Source organism: Mustela lutreola, chromosome 4, assembly GCF_030435805.1.
Source record: "Mustela lutreola isolate mMusLut2 chromosome 4, mMusLut2.pri, whole genome shotgun sequence".
Classification (NCBI taxonomy): domain Eukaryota; kingdom Metazoa; phylum Chordata; class Mammalia; order Carnivora; family Mustelidae; genus Mustela; species Mustela lutreola.
Window position 1 is genome coordinate 157550563 of NC_081293.1, and position 20126 is coordinate 157570688.

Here is a 20126-nt window from a genome sequence, read left to right on the forward strand (position 1 = left end):
TGGCCATTGTAATGAGTGTTGTGAAGAGTATCTGCTAGACAAAGCACAGTTAATTATGTGACGTGCTTTGAGAACTACCCACTCCACTTCTACAGGGTTTGGAATGGTCAGAATTCAGTGCCTAAGACACCCAACTTAGGATCAGTTTGAATTGACACACTAAGGCCAAAGACAAGATGGCAGCAACTCTGACTCATAAGCCTTAGAAAACTAGCAGGCCAACGGTAGGCCCCCAGCACAGCCGGTGAGAACCAGATCAGCTGTCCAGAATGATGTCAGAGGTGCCATGTGACCCAAGAATGTTATAACCTTACAGAGAAAAACAAACACCATCAAAACACACTGCATTTGTTTGGTTTGGAGCTGTTTTCCTCCTAATGTCTCTAGTCCTAAAAACACCAAAACCACAAGCAGGAACAAGATGAAAGAGGCTTCCAGAGACCACAGAGCAAGGTCCTATCAATACTAAAAAGCGAGTTAGTATAGTTAGTACATCTCCAAGTTTGAAAGAGTCTTTTCTGAAGGTGTTTGCCTTCTATACAGTCATAAATGAAATTGGGTAGATCTCACACACACACCCACATACCCAGTCATATAGACATTAATGAGCAACCAATGCATGCTTGTCACCGTGACAGGCACTGAGGAAAAAAAAAAAAAAAGACAGTCCCACCTTAGAAAAGCCACCTGTAAATGGGTAAAGAGACTTAAAAGCAAATCATTATACGTCACTACTACTTCTACCTAGATGATTTGGGAAGACCACAAAGAGAAATTATCCAGAAAAAGAAAAGGTTAAGGAGTATTCCAGGGAGAGTGACAGTGGCAAGAAAGCTCAAGGGCTACTCAGTGGACACGGAGTCCAGTTTTTGGACTACGGTAGGGGAGCTGCAGAAGTGGAAGATGAAAAAGCAAACAAATAAAGATTATATTTCATCTAATTCAAGATGCCACTGATTGTAAAGTGAAGTATTATTTCATGTACAACCAAGAAAACAATGCTGCTCGTTCAGTTATAGCACAGCATTGCTTGCAAGACATTCCTACTGCAGAGGGACTAAAATGCAAGGCACTGTCCCTCTCAGAATGGATGAAATTCAGCAATTCCCAAAAGAAGAAATGCAAAATGACAAATTAACATTAGAAAAGAGATTCTTTTTTAAAAATGGTAAAATGAATGCACACTGCATATGAATATAATTTGTTCTCTTATCAGATTGGTAAAGTATTAATATTAGCATTAGCAAGAGCATAGTGAAAGGAAAACTCACCACTAAAAGTATAAAATACTACTACCTTCCTGGAAATCACTTTGACAATAATGTGTCAAGAACCTAGATACATATAAATTCTTTGAGCTAGTAATCCTCCCTATAGGAATCTATCCCAAATCCATACTTACTGATGTGGAAGAAGATTTTTGCACAGGAATATAAGGTTATTTATAATAACAAAAATATAAGCTACATTACTTAATATTTAAAAACACAGGGAAACTATAATGTAATAGTAAGTTTTAGAAAGGAGGAAACAAAATTCTATGTAGAATATGATTCCAATCTAGAAAAAAAAAGTATTTAATAAAGACTGGAAGGACAGGCAATTTTGGTTAGCTCCTCTTGCTAGTATTACTAACATTTTTCCTTCTTATAACTTTTGTTATTTTTCAAATTTGCCACTGTCTCTATTTATGACCTCTCCTTCCTCCTAAACAAATGTGTTCCTCCAAGTTTTACTTGTAAAAACCAAATTATGGTAGAGAAAATAAGCCTATACCTGGAGATGAAATGACCAATAGGTGCCCCTCATATTAAATAGTAAATACACAGGATCATCATGAATGCTTAAGAATTTCTGGTAAATGTCAGCTGATACCCAATACAGACCGTACATTACTTCCATATTTCAGTAGTAGAGATTATCCAAAAGTCAGTACTATGCTGAATTTACAAGCATTACTTCTAATCCTTATTGTCACGCAGACGGATGAGAAGCAGAGGTCGGAGAAGCTCAGTAGGTGTAGTGAGCTTGTACAACGTGAACAAGACAAAGCTGGCATTTGAACCCAAGTGTCTTACAAAGGCTAATACTCCCTCCCCTGTACCATCTGCCTCTCAGAGAAGTTCTTCCATAGCATGTCCAGACGAACATCCAGAAAGACCAAGATTCTACTCTTTCCATCAAAGAGCAGGAAAGATTATGAGCCCCATATGGGTACCTTAGGTTCGTCCCTGCAGGAATATTACAAATGTTGATGACAGAGGCAAAAATCTCTCTGATAACGTGGGGTGGACTGGAGAGATAAGGGGCCAGAGTCCCCGGCCATCAGAGAAACCAGTCCTCTCTGTTCCCTGTGAATGCTAAGATTATGGTGTGGTGCCATTTACCCACCTGGCAAGGTGAGGCGACTTGTGGAGCTAGTGCTTGGGGCTGGTGAGCCATGAGAGCGCTTCTTTGTGCCTGGAAAGAGGAAAAGAGGGGTAAGGAAGAGCAGGATCATGGACAGACCTGTTGGACGGGAAATGCTCATCTGAAACACTATCAAATGATCCAAATGTTTGGGTCTGAAAACAACATTTGGGAGAAGGCTGGGTGAGCTCATGGGAACATCATGCATCCCGTGGCCCAAAAGAGCCAGGAGCTCAGCCTTTACTTCTGTGCGCATGGTGGCTCTCGGTCTCCTAGTTGGTAGGTTGGTATGTTGGGGACCAACACACCATGGAGGAGGGCTGCACTTCAGATCCACCAGGGAGTGGATCTAAATATACAATATACAATTGCCCACACACCACCCCCAGATTCTGTCTTCATTGTACTAGGGCAGAACTCCGGCATCAGTATTTTTAAAGTCCCCCAGATGATGTTCATGTGCGTCCAGGGTAAAGATCTGCTGTTGTGGACGGGAAAGTTCTCAGTTTAGAATCGAGGTATCAGGCATGGGCAGCGGTGGGGCTAGGGGTTGTCCATATAGCCTTTACACTCTGCTGGACCTCACACAATTAACGTGAGTCTTTGGAAGCTCAAGTCTTCATCTGCACAAGGAGGGAAATCACACAGTGACCTCCAAGTGTTCTGGTGAGCATGAAAGGGACCTTGGTATGTGAGAGTGTGCAGGAGGTTACACAAATGCTGGGTTATCGGGGTCTGTGAGCTCCCTGCTGCTGGCATCAGAACTCCCACTGGGAACGGATTATCTATCTCTGTTCATACAAATGGTTTTATGGGCCATGAGGGAGTGAAAAGGCAGACCCCGGAGTGAGGATCAGGAAGGAGAGCAAAATGAAGGGAGGGCTGAGCTGTTGTGCAAAAGAACATTTACATAAATGTGTAAGTAAGTGTGTGTGTGTGAGTGTATACACACATATGTTCACATACATATTATATAGACACGGACATGCACATATAGAAACACATTCACATAGATACACATATATCTTACATATATACATGTATACAAAGATTATTTACTCATTCATTCATTTCTTTCTTTATTTTGCCATCCACAGTGGGGCAAAAGAGGCCTGGATTTCGGGAGCCAGCAACATGGCAGACGCCTGGAGTCTGAGCCCGGCAGAAGTACAGAGAGAATTCTTAAACAGAAGATACACATGATTTATGGTTATTCGTGTTACAAGTCCCCGACCCTATGCAAACTTTTTGTAAAGTCTACTTGGCACAGACAGGCCTGGGGTCTATGGAGGTTGTGGTCATTGAGAAACTGTGTGGGTCACCACAGTCCTGGGTAAAAATAACAAGATGGCCCGTGGATTGATCTACATCTGAGGAAGCAGGAACTCGGGGCTGGAAGTGAACCCGAGTCACTGGTGAGATGTGGAGAACTACCCCCAGGATAGTGCTTGAGACAGCTTCATTTTAGTCTTAAAGAACAGGGTACTATGCTTGACATTCTGTGTTTATTATCATTATTATTATTATTGGCCGTAGTAGGGAGAGTGGTGTTAATAGTGGGAGGAGGACTAATAGTGAAAATAGAAAACACAAAATGAATCCAAATACCTCAGAGCCACAAAAATGGTTAATGTGCATGAGGTGAGAGAAGCTACATCTGGCAGAACTTCACGTCTCCATTGTCAGGTCTTGTATATGCCCTGAATATCAGAGTAGGCAGGGAAATCAGAGAGCCCCAACCTGGCTGTGACCGTGATTTCAAAGTCCCTGAGGAAATTTTTATAAATATGGCTTCCAGGGCCCTTTCCTGAGTCTCCTAAAGTGAAATATCCAGGGAACGGAGCTAGAAGTTTGCCTGTCAACAAGTTCCCCAGGTGGGTCTAATGACCATTGGCAGAATGAGGTGTCTCTGACACCCGAGTTGAAAAGATTTGCCCAAAGTGATGCTCTGGGTCAGGTCCAGGGCTGCCTTATTGCACAACTCCAGGGGGTCCGATTCATACCATATCCTACACAGTCAGCCCTGATCAGGGGTAATACCAGGATGCAGACCCATGCTTCTGACATTGTCCAGAGCCCCTTCTGATCCATGACAAGTGCCTCTGGGTTCCACTGAATCTGCATTTACACGGGGATGCTAGGAACTCAAAGCATTTATCCCTCTGCTCACGAAACATTGTCCTTGTCTCTCTGTCCCTTTAGGATAGGGTTTCACAGCAGCAGCACACCTGGGCCACAGGAGTAGGCTGTTCTGTGCATAGTAGGATGTTTAGCTGCATTCCTGGCCTCGACCACTAGGTGTCAGTAGCACTTCCCCTGTTGAGATCATCAAAAATGTCCTCTAGACCTCCGACGATGATAAATATTCCCTAGGAGCAAAACTGCCCTCAGTTGAGAACCATTGCTTTAGGATGGAGGCTGGGTTCAGGTTTTTTTATTCATAGCGGGGGATTCACAATTTGACCACTTGGTCATTAGTAATAGTCATGCTATTACTAGTGATGCTATTACTAGTAATAGTGATGCTGCCCATCACGTAATTACTCTGTTCTAAGCACCATATTGGCTATAGACATTAAAATATACATTAGTTATCTTTTCTGATACTAACTCTCTGATGGTAAAATAATTCCCATTTTGTGGAATTTGGAAACAAAAATGAGTTTAAACAATTTGCAGAAAGCTACTGAGTGTCTGGGGCAATCCCTAAGCCAGGAGCCAGGATCCTTCAGAGTTCAAACCCAGAGAAACTTTTCCCCAAGACTCTTGTTGTTTTTTGACTAACCCCTTATCCAAAATTCCTTCAAATGCGGTTATCTTAAATTTGCCTAAGGATGAGAAAAACCTAAACAATAATTTTTAATAAAAAGGAAAAACTAAACCAGATTTTCAAGCCCAACTGAGCACTGATGAGCCAGGATTTCCTGAAGGACCTGGATATTTGACAAATGCCCCCGGTGATTCTGATCTTCAGGCAGGCTTGGAAAACTGCGTGTGAAAGAAATTTCCTTTTTCTTGTTTCACTGTTGGAAAATATGGCACTCCACTTTCTAGGATACTCTTTCCAGGATATCCATTTATCCATTTTCCAGGATACTCTTGTGAACCTGGGAGATCAAACGTAATGTTGCCTATGTGAGCGCTTGAAAACTTGCAAAGCACTGAATGACTGAAGCTTCCGGTGTTATTATTTGTAGAAACATTCCCTAGTACCAGGTGATTTCATAGAAATGCTTGGTACACTTCTTCTTCTTCTTCTTCTTTTTTAATCACCTATGATGATCTTTTAAATGTCTGCAGTTTTCTTGAGGCTGGCACCTTTTCATTCCCTTGGTATGTTCTTTGCAGGTGCTGAATGAGATGGGAATTTCTGGGAGCCTTGCACAGTGGAACAGTAAGACTACAAGCCCTCTAGACAGGGAATTACTTTCTCTGTGTGCTTGATGAAATGCCTAATATGTCAGGTAAAGGGAGAAACCATCCATGCCTCTCCTAATCATGAGTCACAAACAGATAGCAGGTGGAGACATATAAAATACCTGTTTGCAGTTTCCCCAACCCTTTAGGCAACATCATGGACCACCATGGGTACTTAGGGTCTGAGTCAACCTCCCACTGGCTCCCTATTCATTGAAGTTGTGTTCCTGAAACCATTTTCCACGCCGCAGCCATCAAATTACCTACACTTGACTCACAGTTCCATTTGTGGAAATAATATTCAACTTCTGTAAGCGTTGTGTTCTAAAACTCTACCCCTTCCCTCGTTCCCATTCCCAAGGAAAACATCAGAGACACTAGCTGGAAGATCTAGTCTAAGTCCAGATCAGCTTCCAAATTGTGCCCTACTCTTCCATGCCAGCAGAACATCTTGGGACTCAGAGAACCCTCTCTGGGATTTATTGTAGAAATCTACTTGGGATGCTCCTCTGTGAGTGACTTGGGAACTCACTGTCAGGGCTTTTCAATCCTGGCTACACATTAGGATCGTCTGGGGAGTTGTAAAGAACATATGCTGATACCCAGGCACTTCTCCCCAGAAATGCTGTTTAGTGGGTTTGGAGTGGGGCCCAGGCATGGGCATTTCTCAGTCTCCCCATGGAGCCTGCTCTGTGGCCATGAGTGAGAAACACACACTCAGTGAATATCTAACAATGGTATTTCAGTCGTCAGGGCAAGCCCTCTTGCTTCTGAACAACCAAGGTGCTTGATGCTTGATCCTCATAGATGATGTGAATCTTTTACATGGTTTCTTTTCATTTTTATTTAGGTTTCCAGGAAACTCAGATCCAATTTATGATATAATGCTGGGAACTGGGGGGGGGGGGGGTTGCAATTCAGCCTGCATGACCACACACTAACATTTACCATGGTTTACTCCATCTACGCTAGCTCCTTTCTGTCCCTGATTTTATTCTGCTTTCTTAAATTTTTTTTAAAAATTGATGACGTTGATGTGATTTTAGAATTCCAAAATATTTTATAAATGAAGTACGTAAAATGAAACCATGAGTAAACAACTACATCAGGGCTGACATTGCCAAGTTTCATTTTCCTCATCTCTAAAAATTCAGAAACATTCATTTCAGGATACAATTGTGAGAATCAAGTCAGAGTTCACACGTACAAGTGCTTAGCAAACTGCTGTGCGATACAGTGTTTATTATTAGTTCATATTGGAAAGAAAGGGGTGTGTGTTTGTGCGTGTGTAGAGTCGCTAATATGTCATCTTTGGAAGATAAGCATTTTAAGGTCACAGATCACATTGTCCTTGACCCACGGCATGTGAATGTTCAAAGAATAAACAACCCAATCAGTCAGCTCGGGGCAGAAATGTCATCACTGCAGCCTGTGTGACTGGAAGTATCTTTTGACAAACGCATAGCTCTCAGATATTTCAAATTAATGTCCTTGGTTGGTTCAGCTAAAGGGCAATGAAACCAATTCATGAAGTGTCTGGAGCAGAGGACACTGATGGAAGTGACAACTGACCTTGGGGCAGATACACACACCTAAGACTCAGGACCGAGAGGTTAGCAGGAAACCCCAGGGATACGCAGCTTGATGTCGAACAAATCATTTCCCTTCTGCAAAACAGGGTGAGCACCGCCAAGCCTGCCAGGAAAGGGTATTTTAAGAGCCCTTGAGATCGAGCGTCATCATTAGTAATGGGGCAACAGCAGGAATGTTGTTACAAGCCAGCAGACAGATCCCACGGGCAGGGGCGGTGCTGAAAGACGGAAGTAGGAAAAGTGTTCATCACCCTCCTGGGCATTTTCAATCCCCTTCTTTTAGCATTTTGCAATGTCTGCCTTTGAGATACCCACAACCTCTGATCTCTACAGCTCAGCACATCTTCTAACACCTCTGTGTTCCACTTGGGGTGCAGCAGAAGGCAGCAAGACACTGCCTGCTGTCTTGGGACAAATCCCCAGTTCTGCCTCTTCCCATCCTTGACGCAAGAGCATGAAGAGAAGCCTACATTCTGCTCAGGGCTGGGGCATCACTGAAGGAGTCTGGGGGGTTTCAAACCCAGCCATACTTCCCCAAGAGTCATTTTCCAATAGTATATCAATTAGCACCGCATATTCCTTTTTTCTTGCCCCATACACCCACTGGGATACCGTGCCTGCTTTATAACCAGATCTCTGTTCATCACAGAGAACAATGACGAAAACTACAAGAGCTATTCACAAGCAACACTACATGCTCTTTAGATATAGCTGTTTTAATAGGTGAACATGCTTTGGAACTGGGCCAGCAAATGACGAGTCAAGCGAATGTTCACAAGCTTTGACTCTGTAGCTGTACATCTATGAATTCATCCAATGGAGATATTCAGAAATGCAACAGAGCCTTATATACAAAGAACTTCCCTGCTATATTATTTACAGTGGCAAAATAAATAAGTAAATAAACATGAAATATGTGTGACTTAATTGTCTAACAGCAGAGAGTTGGTTAAGCAAACTGTGCTAGAGGCAAGTGAATTATTATTTTGCTACTGAAATTATATTAATAAAGAGGGTGTTTTTTTTTTAATGGGACAGTGCTTATAACCCAATGTTATGTGAACAAACCAAAACACAAAAATAAATATACAGCACTGTATGGCCTCTGCAAAGCAGAAACCATACGGAAATGAGGAAAGAACTGACAGTGAATGATTGTTTGAAAGGGTATTACAGGTGAATTTAATTTTATTATAGTTTTCTGTTTTTAAACATGAGTAAGTTCTGTTTCAGGTTTCAGAAAAAGAATTTTTTAAAATATGTTTCAATGCATGTCAAACACAGCCCCTTTGGAGAGCTGTCACCGCCCTCTTTGTGAGGGTAATATTCCAGTGGGGTGCTATACAGAAACAGCATAGGGAGGTGGCTGGGCAGGGGGTGCTATCTGTGTCAGACGCATCCTCTCTGCTGGACAAGTCCCTCTTTGTGGCCAGTGAGAAGGAGGCAGGCTGGGTGCCATCTTGGATGTGAATCACTAGTACACCCACAAACAGGGGTAATGACTATTCCCTAGTCACCCCTCATGTCCACTGCTGGAGAGAAATAAAATATTGCCAGGTAGGCCCTTCAAGAGAGAAAGAAAGATGAAAAGCCGGGAAATTGAAAACTGGCATCATGGGATTGTCAAACTGTGTCATTGTACCCAGAAGAAAACGAAACATATGGAGGCCAGCTTCATTCCATGCATGCTGACACTTCTTAAGCCCTGAGGAGCTTTTCATAACCCATCCACCTCGTCCCTCAGAAAAGATGACATGAGTCAAGCTTTACTGGGTAGCTTCTAGGGTGCAGGCAAAGGCACTTGGTATGGGTATTACGTGGTGTTCGGAGCAATACAAAAGAGACAGATGGTTCAGTGAGCTCTTGGGCAGCCCCATATCTGGGACAGAATACAGACAACAGCAGAAAACATGCAAAGAAAGAAAAAAACAGCCTTTGATTTTTCAAATACCAACCAAGAGATTAACTCATTTGTTTTTATTTGGTAATCAGAAGAACATACAGGTACTTATTCATCACTAGATGATGGGGGAAATTATACATCGACAGACTGTCAGCCTCATCTGTGCAATAAAGATTTACAAGAAACACATCTTGAGTTTATTGAGAGCAGTTTAGCATTTCTGTTTTACATGAATCTTGAGGAATAATTTTTGCATTTCGAGGTGTGATGCTATGGTATTTGAATAGTTTGTTTTCATACAAACCAGCATCATAGAAAACAAAATACTCTTCTTCAGAAAGGATGGCCATTCTCTTGCCCTGTGATATACAAATGCAAATTGAAACCTGCTTTTTATCTGCCAGAGAGCTATTTTACATCATGGAAGTACATCCTCTCACCGCTATAAAAACAAACATAAGTACATTTTACCATCTTCCCTCTTGGAGGAGCATTCTTAGAACACACCCAGAAATCTCCTCCTTATCCCTCAAAGAAGTACTTATTTGGCATAATTTGGACTGAGTTTGGGGGTTTGGGTTCTGCTTGCCTCCCTCTTTTGAGTCTTGTTAAACACTCCCGGTATCAGTCCAGACACCTCTCACAAATCCAGCGGAACAGCAACAAAGTCTAAGGCTGAGATGAGCTGAGTTATCCATTCACACAAGGCCAGCGCCCATGCTGGGAGAGGGGCTACAGACCCCTGGTGAGCACCAGCCATTCTTGTGCTCTCTACTGAGGGAAGGTGAGGCCTCAGAGTGATTCATCTTGCTTTGGGTAACTGATCTCCCATGAGGATTTCCTTTTTCCTGCTTCCTTTCCTCAATCTTTTCCCTCCTCCACAACTACCTATCCCATCCTTGGCACCTGACATTTCCTCATGTTAATTCCACTGGAAGAAGATGCTTCTCTTTCCCCCATTATTTTGTGTTTCCTTGTGCTAAAATGATTCCACAGGCAGAATGGCTTGCCTGGACAGAGGCGAAAGAAGGAGTTATGAAGGTAGAAAATGGGAGAAGAAAAGAAGGGAAAGGTAAAAGAAAGGTATGAAAAAGGAGAAGACTCTTAAATTAGGTAGGGGGAGGAAGCAGGCTGTACAGTGGGCACCAGAGCCGATAAAAACCCAACTGAGCTCTACAAATGAAAATAGCAGATATTTTTTAAAAATTTTTTACAGCATATAAAATCGTATAAAAATATCAAAGCAAGAAATAAAGGAAAATGTATAGTCTACAGTTCTATCTCTAGAATCATCTACTGGACGATACCTACAGCTGTAGGTTTTTACTATAAATCTATGTATATTGGTGTGTGACTCTGTCTCTGTACCATCATACATACACCCACTCAAAGACAAGGACACAAGTATACAAATACTTACCCCAAGATAGATCATGACAAAGAAGCAAAGACTCTACAATAACGTGCCTCCAGGGCAATCTACTTAAAAGCCAATCTATAGCTATTGGGTTTTAATGAGCTTTATTTGAAATGAATTACCCTGCACCATAACCTGGCAGAGAAATTCTTCCGCAGGTTAAGAAGGCCGCTCCCATGAAAATACATGGGTTCAGTGATCATGGCAGAAGCCATGGGAGCTTCCATGAGGGCATCCCCTGGCCTGCTCCAGCCAGCATGTATCTCCAGAGATGCACGCTCTTCCCCAAAGGAGGTTGAATAAGTGTGCCCCTAGGGTGTTGAAAGGACCCACACACCTCCCCCTGCTTCTCCTGGCTCAGTGGATAGCAATCTACGCTAGGTCCAAGTTCATTGAGGGAAGCTAGCCATGGCCAGTGTGGATCCACTTCTACCTGGGGAACAGGATCCAGCATAAATGTAAATTCATCTTAAATACATCTACAATATCTTAATGAAAAATGGGAGAGGTGGGGGCATATTAGTTAAAAGAACCAGAAAGTAATAATGTTTAAATGGATTTCCATGAATTTTTCAGTCTCGGTCTCCCACGGTACCCACCCTTGTTTAATGTAAAAACAAGGTGTTTCTTTCAATGAAACAATCCTTGAGGACTGCAGACTTTCCTAGAGAAGTATGCAGTCTTTTACAAATGTCGAGAACATCCCATCTTTTTCTAACCTCTCTGAACCCAAATTAACTGAAATCTGTCAAATGTTCTAGGCGGCTCTGCCACCATTCTGATCTACTCTCACCCCAATGCTCAGGGTCTTTGACGAGAGGAAGTCTTAACTGAAATCTGTTCCTGGCAGGTAAGCGTCCCCGGTTCTCAGAGGGATGTTTCATAGAAATATTGTGCCATTCATTACAATTTTTTTTAAAGTTAACTTTCTAAGTGATTATGAGGCCTTTAATGCTGGAGCAATATTGATGAATCATAAGTATTACTTTCCATTTATTCACACATAAGATCTAATATAACATCATTAGTGCACCATTACGTTCTTTAATGTCCAATTTTCTGTGGCTCAGTACTGTACCAACCATAAGCTCAGCAGAGCAAAATTGGGCCATGATTCCCCACACCGCACATATAGGATCTCCTATTTGCTGCAAGACAGTCCACTTTGGATTTTAACTATTTCAACTTGGATTACAAATAAGTTCACTGGTATTTCATATAGATTGGTGTCATCATCCCTTTTGGAAGAACAATTTCAGATAAATCCTGTTTTGTTCTGTTTTTATTTTATTTTTCTTAAATCTGAAAGCCATAGAGAAAATTTTATTTTATTTCTATTTTTTTTCATAAACTTGCTCTGACAATTTCCCCCAAACCACCTGCAATTTATATCTCTTATGATAAGCTACTCATGTCACTAGGGTATGTCTGCATATCCTTGGAAAGTAAGCCTTTAGCGATATGCTTGGCATATAGGAGATGCTGGGCTTTGTTGGCACTCACAGGTGGATAGCGGAACACAGCTAGACAGTTGTGCACCTGCTTCCTGAATGCTGACTGTCTCTGGGCCGTGTTCGGTGGTGGTTGGGGTGGGGGGAGCAGCACTGCAGCTCCTGTTGGGATGTGTGGGGATCTCAGAATCAGAACAACGTTTCCAACCGGAATATCCTTTATTGGGGACATAATACTGCATACATAGACTTTAATCTTAGAATCTCTCATTATGAGAAAAAGACTGACTGCTTTTTTTCTTTTGTTTTTCCCTATAGCCCACAGAGGACATTATGAAGTCATGTTTATCATGTCTCTGCTCAACGGTGAAGAATAGAAGAAAATATATATTCTTTCTCTCTATCTCTCTATCTATTTATCTATCATCTATCTAAAGAAAAGTGATCCATCACAGAAGTGATACAAAAAGACCAGTATTCTTACTCCCAAAATATGGATTAGGATTACAAAATTGGTCTCCATCTGTTCGTCTGCCTTCTGCCTCATATCCCATCATAATGTTGCTCTTGACTTGTTCACTCTCCAAATTTACTAGGTGGAAAATACAATACAGTGGCTTTAGTTCCGCAAATGAAATAAACAGCCATGCTAGATTCTTCTTTGGCTCTCCGATGTGTAGGTACTATTTTACTGTTTAAATGTAACAGGCCTTTAATAGAATCCTGTTAGATGTTTTCAATAGTTTTGAAAAGCTCCAAGAATGAAATGGGTAATGGAAGAAAATCCATTTAAATTTAATGGGCTAGAAATGAATCTCTTGCCTGCTGCTGTAAGTTCTTCGGGCTCATAACCCAAGAAAGGTTGGCATGAATAAAAGATGGAATGAAGACCTCCCAATGGATCGGTCGTTATGTCTCAAAACTTAGCACAACCAAAAAACCTGGATGTGGAGCTCTTTGGTGACATAGGGTCTCCCAAACTTCAGGGTCAACTTCATTTGGAAAGTGTTGCACCCAGGGACAGGTAGAAACTGTGGTTTGTCTATGGTGGAAACGTCCCTTTACTGCTGATCAATTCTTAATTCAGGTGTATAAGCCCTTGCTTTCTGCCTGACTGTGTAATACTGAGTAAGATGCCAGACTTCAAAAAAGGGAATAATGGGTATCCCATATCGCTGCTCCTTTGGAAGCTGTTTCAAGAGAACAGAAAGACCATAGAAAGTGCACCAGAGCTTTGGAAATATTGTTCTTCCAGTCAATACTGACTGGGGATCATAATGTCAATGTTTTATCATATTAATTTAATATAATATTAATATTATATTAATTAATATTACAATAATACATTGTTTATATTTTCAAAAAGTTGATAATTTTGCAGTTTTACTTAATGCCCCTTCAAAATAATTTTTAAGGATTTAAAAATGAGTTTCATGGAGTTTTGCTTCTCCACAATGAGAATTCCAAGCAGAGTTCTATACTGAATGAAACTCTCTCCCCATTCTTTTTCAGCTAATTAGTGACTTAAAGCAAATGGAAAACATTACCATGTCTTTATTGTTGCTAGAAAAAATGGCTATATTCCTGTTTCTTTTTCAGATCTCGTTTAGTCTCACTTGTTGAGTATAAAAGGGAAGTTGTAAGCTTTCTATTTTGACCGGCTGCAAAGCTCTACATACAAAAGTACAGAACAGAAATTAGGTAAAAAGTTCAGGTTCCAAGATGAAAAACTGGACATGCCCTGGTTGTATTTCCTTCCTATACAAAACCATAACACCTCAAAGAGCATAGTTGGCATCCCAATATCCCATGGATGGTATGTGAGTCATAGGCATACTTTTTTCAACCAGCACAGTCTTTGGGGATTTCTGAACTCATTGCCAGTATTTAAATATTTGGAGAGGGTTTATATAAAATCCCAGGTATCTAGGACCACCTTTCCTACATAGCACTAATCCTGTTGCTGACTAGTAACTGCCCTGTTTCCATAAGACATACCTCAATATACAGAAAGCTCCAATTCCTCACAGTGCCTACTGCTCCTTACTGTCTTACTGGTACCAACTGCCATTGATCACAGTAATTCTGATATTACATGGCTTTGCTTTACTCATTTGCTCAACCTATTAGGCCCCTGGTTTGAATTTGTGACCACATTATTTATTGTGGTCACTGTTACAAAAGCAGAGGGAGCAACAGAAAAATATGTGTTATTACAAGGCAAAATGTAAAGCTGACCAGAGAACTGTGTTTAAATATCAGTACAAACTGGGCATTTGATGCAAGAATTCTTCAGCTCTTTCTGTTGGGGAATATTTCAGTGGGGCAAGAGGCCCTGTAGACTACATACACAGTCTCCTTTCTGTCTGAAGTAATAGCAACGTTTTGCTTTAGTAATAAGAAGATTTTTGAAATGTTTGTTTTGGTGTTTTTAACATAGAAATTAAATCTGCAATGGGGAATACACCTAAGCCTACCATCTAGCTTTCTCTCTCTCTTCCTATGATTAGCCCCCACTCCATCACCAGCAGAGTCATGGGGGTTCCCCTTGGGAAGGACTCAAAGATTCCTTTGGGAACCATAACCACCTTTTAAGAATCAGTTTTATCCAAATCACACCATTTAGACTCATAAAATTATCCTTTACTTAGATTCCACTGGATCCCATTTTTGACTTGAATTCAGGGGATGAATCCTTATTCTCTTTCCATGCTACATCCACGATGCTTTCTTTTGGCTTGTGCTGTTAATTATCTCCTCTGTGTTATTTTGAAAGACTCACCAAAATGAGAAGAGTTATTTGACAGATCTCCCTGATACTAATTCCCTTAGCATTTCCCTGACTAGAAAGAAGAGTGATTAAGTGAAACCATAAATATCCAAAAGAAGAGGACCGCCAAGTGGTAAGAATTTCAGTAACCATTTAGTCATGGATGCTACCCAATGAAAACAATGTGTCTCCCACCTAAACAGTACGGTCATCAGCGGAAACATTCAGGTTTCTATTAATGAAAGCACAGAAAATTAAGCATTTACAAATAGAGTCCTATAGGATAATCTCTTAAAAAAAAAAAAAAAAAAGAATGTCCTATATAAATGGAAAGACAAGCATAAGAACCAATTTTAAGTCTGAAAGAAAACTGGAGAAAAAGAATGTTCCAGACTCAGGAAAGAAACAACCAGAGACTGGAGTCATCATCTTAGCTGTGATGAAGGACCAGCACGGCTGTATCCACCATCAGTAGCCAGTTAAAAAAATAACAATTTAAAGGAACGGCATCAACAGTAGTAAGGTGGCAATTACTGTGCATGTGGCTCTTTCAGGCCTCCCTCAGCATATCCAGGATGTCCATCCTCATCAGGCCAGACAGGTGCCTTGAAAGCAAGGGCATTAGCAAAGAATTCTGAGGAAGTCCCTTCACGTTTTGTTTCTGTTTGTGCAAAAAGCTCAAGTTGTTTGGTTTGCTTGGGGGAGGATTTCCCCAGAGTTCTTAGACCTCAAACCAGCTCCCAGAGAGCCATCTCTTGAAAGGAGGTGGCATGAGGGAAGGCCAAGTGTGTAGGGGGAGGGGGGGCTTGTTTCTGAAAGTTGGACACCTTCCCCAGATACGGGTCTTTGTGGAAGGAGAAGGAGAATGAAGAAGCTCAGCTAAAATGATGCAAGACACTGGCAGCCTCTTTTATTGTATGTGAGGTGTGTTTTACTCTTCTGAATCTGAAAAAAAGAAAAAGAAAAAGAAAAGTGTCAATGCTGCCTTTCCCCCCACCCTCCTCCACCCGCCGGGTCTGAGGAGAAAAAAAATCTGAGGAACAAAAAAAGAGGGGGGAGGGGAGGATCAGTTCAACATTTCCATACTAGTCACTGCTGTCTCCTTTGTAGCACCGTTTGCTCTGTTCATAAAGGGAAACTCTCCGTGGAGAATTTTAAACACTGGTTACATTCGAAATCTTAATAGTTACTTTCAACTTGATTATCAAACATTTGGTTCATGCAATATGGATACTAAAATACCTTATTTTGAACCAAGATGACAGCGCTTGCCAGATCGGGCCGATGTGCCTCGGGATCAGTGGGATTGGAAGAAACCCGATTCATCAAATCCCAACCATGTCCATACCAGAAGCAATGTTTTTCTCTCTTAGAATTTCTGCACACCCACCTACCCCTCAGAAGCTTCCCCAAGAAGATTTAAAGCAAGATGTATCCCAAGTGAAATCATTATTCAGATGGGTAAATCACCTGACTTCTCTACTGGACCCAGAGTGAGGTGGCAGAGGAGGAAGACAAAGATGGAAACAGGACTAAGTTGATGGAAATAGACAGTACTGGATTTTTCTTTTCCCCCACGTGGCATACTCTATTCCATGCAAGCTCATTAGGCTTGGACAGAATTTCTAAAAAGCCAGCAGACAAACAAAAAGCATGTTATTGCTTCCCACGAATGTTGCAGGGTCTATAAGTTATCATGCCTTATAGTTAGAGATGGTTCCCTCCTGTGCAGGGAGAGGAGTACAGTGGCTTAGATTTTAAGGATAACACCGTTTTCCTACAGAAATGTTAGGAGTCACTTGTGGATAAGCAACATTTCCTATTCAACTTGAAAGACTGAGATACTGTCCTAAATGAGAAGTAGTTGAAATTAGGCAGTGAACTAGTTGAGAAATGGGAGAGCCCTATCTGATCTTTTGAAATTACTATCAATTTTCAATTTTCCAGGAGTCATTGATACGATTGATCCTCCTGTTGTTCCTCTTTCTTCATTTTGGTTCCATGTATGTTTACCCTCCGTCAACACCTTCACCCATTTGGCAGAAGTAACAGAAAAGAGAAAAACTTCTGACCAGTTAGTCCGATGCTGGCACCGGCAGTAAGGGAAGTCATGAGTTGCCTCTCTGGAACTTGCCAGTGAGGGAAAGGGGTGAAATAAAACCTGAAATCAAGGACTAGAAATTTCCCCCTGGTTCTGATCATCTGTACAATTTGGTCTGGGTGGCAGTTGCAAGGCAGGTCTCCTCCTGAGTGCTTTGGCCCCACCATTACCCATTTGAGGTCATATGTAATGACTCCTTTCAGACAGTCATCATAGCACTAACTACCCTAGGAGATGTCCCCAGCCCCCCAAATATAAAATCCAATTTTATTACGATGATATAAGTCTGAGGTGATTGTTTAATAAATGACCCATTGGTTGGAAGGATGCTAGGAAGAGCTGACAAGGACCACTGTTATACCAGTGAGCCTCAATTAGCCAACAAGGGAAGCGATTCACATCTTTTTTCATGAAGCCTCTGTGAACGGTAGCCAGCTGTCCAGCCTGCGGGGTTCCAGAGATGGAAAGAAGTCCATCTAGGATCTTAATGGACCCCAAAGGCCCTAGAAAGAAGACCTTTTTCCTTTTCCAGTCATTGCTTCTGAATGAGATGGGAAGTGACCAGCTATGGATGTCCACCCTCCCCTCCACCATCTTCTGGTCAAGGGATGGAGAGAAGAGGTAAATAAAGAAAACGTGTATCTAAGCTGTACCTATGTTCATTAAGTACAACCAACAGTAAAAGCTGCTCTGTAGCTGGGTCTGGGACCTGCATGACTTCCTAGCCTTCCCAAACACAGGTTCTCCCAAAAGTAGTTTCTGTTTCTAAATCTCTTAGGGCATTTGCAGTAAGGTGTCTCCCATCACAGCTACCTACAAGATGTAGATTCCTTGAGGGCAGGAGAAACATCACTTATCTTCCTCACTCTTTGCATATATTACAATGCCTGACACATTGCACATGCTCAACAAATTATTTTTTAATTGAAAGGAAGTGGATTAAATAAGTATCAAGTAGATGGGACAGATACAGAAGCATAATGATGGGTAGGAAGTCTCTCACCACCCTTTTTGAAAATCTTTTCATAGCAGGAAACAAAATTTAAGAAGAAAACCATAAACATTTATTTTATATTTTATTCAATAATAAGGTAGGATATATCAAAAGCATGTATTTCCTTTGGAGAATTTGCCCCACTGTGGAGACTAACACCCTGGAGAAGGGGCACCTGTCATACATGTGGCTTTGATGTGGTCTATAAATCAGGCTTGCTCCCTACTCATTCCACACTTCCTCCCTCAGCACTGAGTGTCCTATATTTGCTCTGTTGTGGTTGGGTTTTGCGTCTTAGCTTTCAGTTTTTTTTTTTTTTTTTTTTTAAAAGATTTTATTTATTTATTTGACAGAGAGAGATCACAAGTAGACAGAGAGGCAGGCAGAGAGAGAGAGAGAGGAGGAAGCAGGCTCCCTGCTGAGCAAAGAGCCCGATGTGGGGCTCGATCCCAGGACCCTGAGATCACGACCTGAGCCGAAGGCAGCGGCTTAATCCACTGAGCCACCCAGGCGCCCCTTAGCTTTCAGTTTAAACTAAAATTGGACAAGCATTTTAAGCTAAAATTGGATAAGACCACAAAGCATTAGGAAAATAAGTTCCTGAAGACAAGTAAGTGGCCACTCTGTATTTAACTGAGATAAAGAATCATTTTTTTTTGTTCTAGGGTCTCTGAATTTCATTGATTGAAAATCTACATTGGCTTTTTGGAGGCCACAAAAAGCAGTTAAACTCAGCCACCTATTTATGATCTATAAGCAGAAATGGAAAATATCTTCACCTAACTTGGGATACTGCGAGAAAATATCTAACGGAGTGCCATCCACCGACACACCCGCCCCTTGACCAAAGACTTCTTGCGTCTCTCAAAGGGGTAGCCGTGGAGGCTCTGAATCCTGAGGCACAGGCTGTATGAATTCACAGAATCATATTTACTCCAACGAAATGCACAACAAAAAATGTTTCAGCAACTTCATTTGAAGAATAAAGGAGGTGGAAATTGACAACAGTGTGGCCTTGTTTATTCCACTCTTCCCACGCTACTCCTCCTACAGGTAAGTGGAGATGCTGTCTCAAACCATTCGGTTTAAAGATAATTGTTTTAAGAAGAGGCTTAAATTTCGATTTAACGTGATTTGACTCTTAAAATGTGTTTATCTGTCATAATGTTTATTCCTAAATCATCTACGAATCTGGCACCAGGCTTGAAAAACAACTGTAAACACTTTTCTTTTTCATTTTTCTTGGTTTTGATTTTTTACAGCCTGATTCAACTATCATCCAAGCTCAAAGAAATAAGCTGACTTGGCTGAGAACAGAGCTGGGATTCAAACCAGATTTTCGAGTTCCAGAAACTCTACCATAGCTGCCTCCTTATGGAGTCAACTTTCTATGAAAACAACAAAATACAGTAAGCAATGGAAAGGAAGAATCAATGTGGCAAAATCAAACCCAATTTTAGATGTCTAGTAGAATTTCTATGGGCTTTTAAGTGGGTTCTGGTTTCATTTGTTTTTTTAATAATGGGGAAATGCTAAAAACAAACAAATATTATTTTAGATATAGCTGTTAGAATTTATCCAGAGATTTCACTGTTTTAGGTCTTAAGTGCTATTTTAAATGGTTATCACTAAATATCCAAAAACATATACTGCCTGCTTTCTCCCTGCCCCAAATGATAATGGATATGATTACAGTATGATTGTTTTAAGTTAAGTTCACTGCATGTAATACTAATGCTACAGCCCTGCTAAGATAGATGGGTGGATGGATGGATGGATTAACAGATGGACAGACAAAGTAAGTAAGTAAATTTATGGGAATATTAACTTCCTGAAACTTCCTGTTGCCTATGCCAACAAGATGAGATCTTAAAATTTACCCATTTGATCCAAATTCACAGAATAAGAATAGAACAAAAGATGGCAGTTTTTAGCTCCAACCCTCGCCCAATTTTTTCTTTTCTTCTGACCCATGGCATCTGTGTTATCACTGAGAATAATGATGGTATTAAAGTCTTAATTTCTAACTTTTCTGCCTTCTCTTTCCCTTTACACAGCATGGTCTTTTCAAA

At 41.1% G+C, this 20126-nt stretch overlaps 1 protein-coding gene across 10 annotated transcripts in view; it reads right to left on the bottom strand.

Annotated features, from left to right (window-relative positions):
• PDE1C (phosphodiesterase 1C) overlaps positions 1-20126 on the bottom strand; it is a 523080-nt gene that overhangs the window by 17975 nt on the left and 484979 nt on the right. For 7 of the 10 annotated variants that reach the window (XM_059171502.1, XM_059171508.1, XM_059171509.1 and 4 more), the window contains one exon: positions 2392-2460. The exons of 1 other annotated variant lie outside the window; for it this stretch is intronic. In XM_059171502.1, the coding sequence (XP_059027485.1) occupies positions 2392-2460 (69 nt within the window). Of the gene's footprint in view, positions 1-2391; positions 2461-3468; positions 3591-15254; positions 15905-20126 lie in introns of those variants that run through there. 2 more of the 10 variants (XM_059171504.1, XM_059171510.1) reach the window with 2 other exon arrangements.